Here is a 9,089-nt window from a genome sequence, read left to right on the forward strand (position 1 = left end):
TTGTACAGTTGGCAGTGCACTCCTTTCGCGCCGCGTATCCTTTGACTACGTACGTCAGCACAAGGCACTGGCACTAAATTTAAAGCGCGTACGATGCACTGTCCCAAGTTTCAGATCATGGACCGTGGGAACAGACAGTTGAACGACCTCTTTTCGAATATTTGATGTTCGATTTGAAGAATTTCCCCATTAATCGTTTCATTTGACTCCATCGGTACGGCCCGGGTATGACTCATTCATGTCCTTCCGCTCCTCGTGCTCGTGTCCTTAGGGCGCCAAATTCAAATTTGCATCCAGATGGTGCGGGTTGTGCTCGTGGAAATCAGAATGCAGGCACAGTAGTAAACAAAGATTTCAAAGAAACTTTATTTTCTAATTGGCGAAGTCAAAAGTTAAGCAACGTTAAAATGGTCAGGTGACCAATATCACAAGTTGCATCGACTAGAACATAAAAAGAGAAAGAAAGAAAGTAAGCTAGCAACGATTGCGACTGCTAAATTAAACATCCATAAAATAATCTCACTAACATTGACAAAGAAAATAAATCATAAGTATTTTCAAAGAAAAAAATGAATTACAAATATTTTTAAACAAAATCATGACATAAAATTTCATGTATTATTTCTAAATACATTTACAATGTGCTGTTTTGATAAAACAATAATACTGAGTAAAAGGTTGCATTGATATCACCCGACTGGAGGGAAGGTTCTTCCCAAAGAAGGAAAATAACAATGGGAAGACAAGTTTCATGAGATGAATGACAGCCCTTCATTCACAGGCTCTAAAGCTTGGTCATTAACAATGTTACATTGAAGTTGCTTTGCATTTGGATAAGGTTTTGGGCCAATTACACTCAAGACAACTGGCAGAAAGACAATACCATGGAAAAGTCCAAGTACTATTACCAAAAGGAATACCTGTAGAAAAGAGGATTACATTAAAATAATAATTAATACGTCACAAACCACTATACCAAAGAAAATATGAACAACAAACCTTGAAAAATGCAGTGAAGATGTAAGAATTAGAAAAGACAAGGACTGAAAGGGCTAACAAAGTGGTCGCTCCACCATGTAAAACTGCACCTCCAATGTAAGACACCGCAAACATCGCTCTTTCATTCCGGGGCCCTTTAACACCCATGAATGCATAGGCAATGTGGGCAGCAAAATCAACACACAGACCGACAGCCAGGACCAAAGCAATACTTGAAACAAGGTCAATGGTTAAACCCCAAAAGTACATATATCCAATGGTGTTCACCTGAAACGTGAAAAGGGGCAATTTAAAACAAGCTGAACACATTGCATCAGTATTGCTGACCAGTAGAAGGAGGGCTGCCTGCATACAACCACTTCAATCGGTTGAAGATGAGTTGCAACCCTTCAATACCCCTTCAAGTAAAATATTTACTCATTTTCACTTCTTTATAACTGTACATTCACATCAATCATAACTGATCAACAAAAAGCTTACAAATATGACCACTTACCAGAGTAAGAATGACACATGAGAGAACCAAAGCGCTTGCATATATAGATCCCAGGAGAATAAATGTTGTTACTGCCACAGCTAAAATAGCCAGCACAATGTTTCGAACAAGTTCAAATGCAATCACCTTTAAATAATGACAGCAGCAATATTATTTGATTTTTATCTACCGGAAAGTTTAAGTCAAGAGTAAATTAGTTCATGCATACCTCATCAGTGACCCAATTAGCAAACACTTTTGCCCACACAGTAGCAAATCGGTCACCAGAGGTAAAGTTGGCATTCACCACCAGGAATTTCACAGCATTCATTGCAGGTACACTTTGTTCAGAACTTTCAAATTTTCTGAAGAAAAAGTCAATACTGGCAACCTGTCAATTTCAAGTTTTAGATACAATGGAAAAAGACTGGTGAGGACAACATACACAGTAGCTCATCACTTACAGTAATATTGGAGGCCGGTTTGCCACACTCAAGAGGCTCAGAGAACCTGAAGTTTTTTTGAAAGCGAGCTCCAGATGGACTAAAAAGATACTGAGATATATATTGATTGAAATCACTATCACTGAGAACTTCACTCTCTATGTCTATGAACAGAGAATTGGGCTGGATTAAAAGCAGTCCATTCACAAAACAAATGTTTTTAAGGTCAAGATGCATTTACTGACCTTTCCTAAAGTGGAACTTCACATATCTTTGAAAACCTGACCACCAGTCTTCAACATTCATTAAAATATCACTGTGATTTTTTAACTGCTCAACAAGGAGCCCAATTTTTTTCAATTCTTCATTATAGTGCAGTTGACCCATGTATATTCCAGCACTATTGCCAAAGTCAGGGAAGAATTCATTGCGTTTCTCTAGGAACTGAAAACCAGATTACAATGCACAAGAACAACTCACAGTTGACATACATATGCAGCAGAAATTTGCAGACTCCACTGACTGTGAATTACAAATTACCTTGTACAGATGACTTTCATTGTCCAAAAACCACTCAGGCTTAAACTCTTGTTTAATTCTTAAATTTCCGATAACCGAAGCACTCACAAACACAACAGTTACAAGAATAACAAATATCTTGAAAAGGAAGAAGAGAGCAATAAACAACTAACATTTGGCAAGACAAAACCAAAACAAAAAGCCATTCAAGCAAGATCAACATACCTTTCCAAATTTGGTCATGATTACATTCGAATAAATAAAATTAAGACCGTAAGAGCACTGCGAAAAGTACTCAACATCATGGAGTTTTGGCGGTGTGTGCCGCACACATGGTATCACGCAGTTGCGCCCTGCTTCCAGGCGTGTTTGATCAAGGGCAAGAGCAGCCACAAAAAGGGTTGACTGAAGAATGAATGTTATGAGCACCCCCACTCCAGCGTACAAGCAGAAGGATCGCAAAGAAGGTAAAATAGTTGTAGACCCAATCAAAAATGCCACAAAATCTGTGACACTTGTGATACTGATTGATAGACCAGCATGACGCATAGCCACTCCCATGCGTTGGGGTATTGGTAAGATTTTATCTTGGTTTGGTAATGAGTTCCAACAGTTGAGTATTACAAACATATCGTCAACACCGATTCCCAATAACAGGAAGGGGAGGGATGTGTGAACAGGGCCATAGGGAATACCCACAAGAGAACAGAGGCCACATGATGACACAAAAGCCAAGCCAACACACAGGAGGCCTACCATGCTGGGTATCATCTGGAACAGGAGCAGCTTTGTTAAAAATGTATTGCACTTTTTAAAAAGAAAGATCAATCAATGTTCACTTGGCTACTGACTCGAGTTTCTACCCAGCTTCTGTTGGTCTGTTGCACTTGAATGTAAACCAGCATTAAAATTACACCAATGAAAATTTTGTCCATGTCCTGGAACATTCCTGAAGCACTTATGTCTCCAAAGCTAAAAATAAATTAAAAAAAAAAAATGGTTTTAAAAACACAAATAAGTATACCCCTTATAGTGCCCTGTTACTATTTGTGCAGTTTACAGATAGAAGAGCATGTGACATATCTACCTTCTTCCAGCTTCATAGAAAATTTCCATCCCTGTGCTATTTGCAGCAACTTTGTGCATTATTTTTAAAAAATAGGATTCCCATTCTAGACCTGGTCCATTTGCCTGGGAGAAATAATTGATAAACAATAGTTATAATTATAGTGGTGAATATGTTTTTTAAAACAAAGTGATAATCACCCAATCTGCAGTGCCACCTTGGTTGCCAACCTCATCCATATTCACAGTTGAAAAGTTGACATGAACTGCATACAGAGTCATCAAAGCTTTGGCAGAAATTATGACTCCATTTTCATCATAAGTTATGCCACCAAGTAGTGATTTATAAGAAATTGGGTGCCCTAAAGTTGGGCTGAAAGAGTTTCAGTTTTAAAAAAGTCACATGCAATATCTTTGTTTCATTGTTTTGACAATAACTTATACTTCTCACCTAAATATTGTACTATTGAGATCACTTATCATTTTTGCCTTGGTGAGATTCCTCATTTTAGTTTCACTGAACCTCCAGAGATCTAACAGATTCTGTTGCAAACAACCAAGTTCCATGTTTTTGACTATGCTACAGTACAAAGTAGTACCAAGTAGAATTGATGGATCAAATGTCTCATCGGTCATCATTTGCTGAATATTGGGGGGTCCAGATACACTTGGGTTCGCCTACAAATAATAATAAAACATAGCAACAATAATTTAAGTGGTAACTCAAAAGAAGGTGAAAAGACAAATTAAATTTAAAAGAATGTAAGCAACAGTACTGACACCTTCTTTAAAAAAGGCTTCGTTGAATGAGGTATTGATCTCGTCAGACAATCTAGATCCTTCCACTTCTCGACGTATTCTTGACTCCTCTACATTAAAACCAATAATTGGGACTCTGTGAAGAACATTGATTAAGCAAATTTTGTGGGCCAAACATAACATCAAGTGGCAAATCTTCCACTTACTTGAAGCAAATATCTTCCCAAGCAGTTGTTGGACCTATAGGGTTGACAAGTAACTCATGGATTTTCAAAAGCTGAAACAAGAACAAGTAAGTAGTATAGTATTCAAACAGTCTTGACTAGTTGCAGGTCGATGGTTGACCTGACTTTGGAAGTCTTACCTGTTGCATTACATTTGGCTGTAGGACATCTGGAGCAGTGATCAGAACAGTTTGTAATCTTAGGCCTTCGCCATACTCAGCCATTAACCAATTTGTATCAGTGTAAAAGTGAGAGTCCTCAGGTATCCACAAGCGAAGTGGATTTCTCTCTTGCCTAAAGCAAAGAAATCCAGCCACCATCGCCAGGACAGACAAGAATGCAATCAGTATACACATTCTCGGATTTTGTGCCACTCTTTCTCCATGACTGGAAAAGACCAAATAATTTGTTGTGAAGAAAGTATGATTGATGTTCAAATTTGCACACCCAAACCACTACCCAAACTGCAACTCACTTGTGGAATGTTTCTTCAATGTATGCAATGTATCGATAAGTGCACTTTTGTTGACACTTTTTGTCGTGCGATGCTTTCCTTGGTTCCTGCTCCATCCCTGCGAAAGATCACCTCCTAAGGGAGAAATAAGTCACGATGGAACAAAGTGTCGTCATTGGAAGTACAAAGTACATCGTAGCTGATTTTTGGATCCCCATCATCAAAGGATCATTATGTCATAACGATCATGTTGTTGTCAGTTTATCCCATTGAGGATTTGGGTCCTCATTGAGATCAAACCAGCTGAGTGAGTAAGTGGTTATGCTAGTACAAAGTGATTCAGCGACAACTGGACAGCTGACTACTTATGCAGCCTGGGCGCAGTAAAGCTGCTCAATGATCAAGGCAATTCGTGAGATACATTGCCCATCTAGAGAATTCGTGTCCCTCACCAGTCTCGAGTGTGATTATTGCCCGAGACAAGAGGAGAGCAGGGCCCGGCTGGCGACGGGCCGACGAGCGGTTTTCAGGACATAGCCGCCACAGGGTCCTTGCAGCAGCTCATCTGCCTGGCAACGGCAACCCTCTATCCTGCACCAGGACACCGATCCAGACTTGCCCGTCACTAAACGGCACACCCACACAAATCAGTTTCTATCGGTCGGTGTGTGATGCCTCCTTCCTCCTTCGCCTCCTCCTTGCTCCTTGTTTGTTGTTGTTTGTCCTGCTAGACAGCAGCGCTCTCTTGCGGCAGACAGCGGAAGGTCGCAGTACAGTGGGCGCCACTTTTGAATGTGTACGTACTATGACCGCGAGAGAGATAGTGCGATGAAAACTACTGTTGCACAGTGGGCCAGAAGACCGGTGGAGGCGGCCAAAACTCTAGACGCGTTTTGTGCTCCAGAGTCGCTAAACAGGACTCGAATGGAACGTGTGACGTGGATTCCTCGTACGGAGAGCAATCCATTGGTGGGGTCACACGTTCGGTTCGAGTCCTGTTTAGCGACTCTGGAGCTCAAAACGCGTCTAGAGTTTTGGCCGCCTCCACCGGTCTTCTGGCCCACTGTGTGCTGCTGCTGGCGCGGCCACCTCCGGCCCGATGCAGCCCGGCATGCAGGGAACGGAGGTACCCGACGATCACTCTGTTCATTCATGGATGAGACCCACTGCGTCCGGGAATCCCAGAGGCGCAATCGGATAGCGATACCGAGGTTGCGAGTTCGAGCCTGGTTTGGGGCAATATTTTTCATCCACGTTTTCTCTGTTTTTCGTACGAATGTACAACAACAGCATCACCGCCGCAGTTTATTTTTTGGCAGAGGGCCTGATGGCGTGCGGGCCGCGGGCGGCGTTGGCCCGTCATCACCACCTCGCACTCTCGTCGACTGGGCCCGCGCGGCCCCGCCGGCCCCGCCGGCCCCGCCCCGACGCCGATGGCCCATAATGCCCCGATGGCGCCGTAATGCCGTTTTTCGGCCGCCAAGCGTCCGGAATGAGCCCCGCGGAATGACACTGGCAGGCAATGGCGCTCGGTGTATCGCGGCATGAATGCCTGCCTCGCACAGTGGGTCAGAGGACCGGTGGAGGTCGCCAAAACTCTATTCACAGTTTGAGCTCCAGAGTTGCTAAACAGGACTCGAACCGAACGTGTGACCCCACCAATGAATTCCTCGTGCGGAGAGCAATTCCTTGGTGGGGTCACACGATCGGTTCGAGCACCATTTAGGGACTCTGGAGCCCGAAACGCGTCAAGAGTTTTGGCCGCCTCCGCGCCGGTCTTCTGGTCCACTGCGTGCGGCCCCGTGTCGAGTGCCGCCCCCCGTGTCGAGTGCCGCCGAGTGCGGGCCCACTGTGGCACACTGGCACACCCTGAAGGACGTCGGAATAATCGAATAAAGGGCCACTCGTCGGCACTTTGCGAGAATACGGCCGTGCCATTATTCTTTCATCATCATAATTTTGCCTGCTGTGCAATTAATGTTGTGGGCAGTAAAGCCCGCGGCCGGACCACGCAGTGCCGGACCGGCTCTCCCGCGCCACGAACCAAAGCCAAGTTTACATCCGGGAGGTCCGCGAGGTCCTATCCCGGTGGGATTACGTTTGGCGCGAAACCCGGTGATCCGCGCAACGAAGCGCGCTTGTTCCTGCAGTCTGATTCCGAGAGTCAGTTTCGTCGCTCCGTCTCTCTCGCACTCATGGGGCGTCCGGCTCGGGTGCGAGAGAGACAGAGCGATGAAACCGACGACGGCATTTGACTTTCAAAGCTGCCGTTGCGGCGAGGACGGCGAGGACGTCAGGAAGGCCGGCGAGGCCGCAATTAGCAGGCGGTTTTATTTCTCTGATGAAATTCATTTGGCCATCCGCCCCGGCACGCCACTGGTAGAGCGGGCGCCGCGCGGACCAAGGCCGACCAAAGGCCTCTCCGGCTCCAGCCAGGCTCCAGCCAGCCGGCAGACTTTGACTGGAGAGGCCTTCGCCTGGTCGACGACGTGCAGTTTCTCCGGGCGTTCCGGCCATTGGGTCTCGGCCAAGCGAACTTCGTCCTACAAGGGGGAGGGGGGGGGGGGAGGGGCTGGGGCTGGTCACCCCCCGGGGGACACGCTGCCCGGAACGAGGAGCGACCGAAGTCGCCGTCCTTCGAACCTCCCGCCTGACCCTTGCCCCGCCGAACCGCGTGCATCCAGGCGGAGGCGGTCTCGCGCCTCCACGCCACTCCTGACACTGTAGAGACCTGGAGCCTCTAGGTCTCTAACTCCTGACTGCTGCCTTCTGCGGGCGGCTTTGTGTTGGGGGGCAACATTTTTGTTGCTTTCCGCGCAGTTGTAGAGTACAGACTTCCCCTCCACCCTCCCCCTTTCTGTTCCACCCCAGCATGATAACCAAGTTTATTCTTCGCCTCATCGTGACCCACATTTAACGGGACACGCTGGGGCTCTGCCGGCCCTGTCGTCCGCCCTGCAGGCGGGCCGGGCCCTAAAAAGTATTGTAGAGGCAAGGGGGCGATACCGCCGAGGCCGAGTGCTTTTAAGCGCCCAACCGCGTGTGACAAGAAGCTTCCTTCCTCATTTCCATTAAAACGTTTTTGCCCGTCGACTATCCCACCGCCTCCTTGATCGCCGTGCTGCCGTGGAAGAGTCGTTTCGTCGCTCTGTCGCACTCGTGGGGCTCTCCGTAAGGCTGCGAGAGAGACAGAGCCACCAACCGATCTTGAATCGCTCGCCTGCCGAGGGATGCCTTGCCAAGGGGTACCCAACTCAAGATAATCATTGCACGTCTAGTTGGTAGTGAAATAATCAACATCATCCAATGAAATGACAATCATACTTTCGGGGATTCAATCACTTTTGACCATATTTGCGAGACCACTGCTCCCAAACTATCAGCGGTCAAAGCCTTCCCGAGGCGGAACATAAAAGAGTAGGGTCTTCAGAATAGTAAGGCGTCGAGGGAGACCTTTGACCGCAACTAAATTGGATGCAGTGACCGCTCAAAGTCAGCAAAAACGGTGATTTTCTGAAATTCATTCACTTTTTGACCATTTTTGCGAGACCACTGCTCCCAAACTATCAGCGGTCAAAGCCTGCCCGAGGCGGGGCATGAAAGAGTAGGGTCTTTAGAATAGTAAGGCGTCGAGGGAGACCTTTGACCGCAACTAAATTGGATGCAGCGACCGCTCAAAGTCAGCAAAAACGGTAATTTTCTGAAATTCATTCACTTTTTGACCATTTTTGCGAGACCACTGCTCCCAAACTATCAGCGGTCAAAGCCTGCCCGAGGCGGGGCATGGAAGAGTAGGGTCTTCAAAATAGTAAGGCGTCGAGGGAGGCCTATGACCGCAACTAAATTTGACGCAGTGGCTGCCCAAAGTCACTAATATTGCAAAACCCCAACCCCCACCCCGCCCCTCCTCCACCGGAGGCCGCTACGCGCCACGGCCCGTCCTCCGCTCGGCGCCGAGAAAGTAATCGATTGTAATTCTCATCGCTTTATGCTGCTTTCAAAACAACGGTAGCCGAGTGCTGCTTGCCGGAGTGCCTCGCAGCGCCCGGCAAGTCCCGTCACGGCCGTCACGCCGGCAGTCCCCTTTTATCGCCGAGGAAGCGTCTCGAGGCCGGGCGGGCAGGCAGGCAGGCAGGCAGGCCGGGCGGGCC

The 9,089-nt window shown here is 46.8% G+C and overlaps 1 protein-coding gene across 2 annotated transcripts; it reads right to left on the bottom strand.

Annotated features, from left to right (window-relative positions):
• Positions 1-336: 336 nt before the first annotated feature.
• LOC117649049 (protein patched homolog 2-like) lies at positions 337-5,661 on the bottom strand. Of its 2 annotated transcripts, XM_034391428.1 has the most exons (17): positions 5,391-5,661; positions 4,960-5,073; positions 4,625-4,871; positions 4,467-4,537; positions 4,282-4,396; positions 3,953-4,179; positions 3,703-3,874; positions 3,524-3,627; positions 3,288-3,408; positions 2,662-3,207; positions 2,458-2,574; positions 2,163-2,361; positions 1,939-2,081; positions 1,704-1,865; positions 1,496-1,621; positions 1,000-1,266; positions 337-920 (listed from the first exon to the last, which is right to left on the bottom strand). In XM_034391428.1, the coding sequence occupies exons 2-17, from the start codon at positions 5,052-5,054 to the stop codon at positions 750-752; spliced, it is 2,883 nt and encodes a 960-aa protein (XP_034247319.1). In that variant the 5' UTR covers positions 5,055-5,073; positions 5,391-5,661; the 3' UTR covers positions 337-749. The 2 variants fall into 2 exon arrangements, with proteins under 2 accessions (XP_034247319.1, XP_034247320.1); XM_034391429.1 differs by lacking the exons at positions 4,467-4,537; positions 4,625-4,871; positions 4,960-5,073; positions 5,391-5,661 and having other exon boundaries at positions 4,284-4,396.
• Between the last annotated feature and the right edge of the window lie 3,428 nt (positions 5,662-9,089).

The sequence above is a fragment of the Thrips palmi genome, unplaced genomic scaffold (assembly GCF_012932325.1).
Source record: "Thrips palmi isolate BJ-2018 unplaced genomic scaffold, TpBJ-2018v1 HiC_scaffold_4, whole genome shotgun sequence".
Classification (NCBI taxonomy): domain Eukaryota; kingdom Metazoa; phylum Arthropoda; class Insecta; order Thysanoptera; family Thripidae; genus Thrips; species Thrips palmi.

What these genes read in the sequence shown, in the direction of transcription:
- LOC117649049 (XM_034391428.1), bottom strand. Translation starts at nt 5,054, where the DNA reads ATGGAGCAGGAACCAAGGAAAGCATCGCACGACAAAAAGTGTCAACAA. An exon ending in TGGGAAGATATTTGCTTCAA is followed by an intron (nt 4,397 to 4,466) that starts GTAAGTGGAAGA and finishes TGTTCTTCACAG; the next exon opens with AGTCCCAATTATTGGTTTTA. An exon ending in GAAGTTCCACTTTAGGAAAG is followed by an intron (nt 2,082 to 2,162) that starts GTCAGTAAATGC and finishes CTCTGTTCATAG; the next exon opens with ACATAGAGAGTGAAGTTCTC.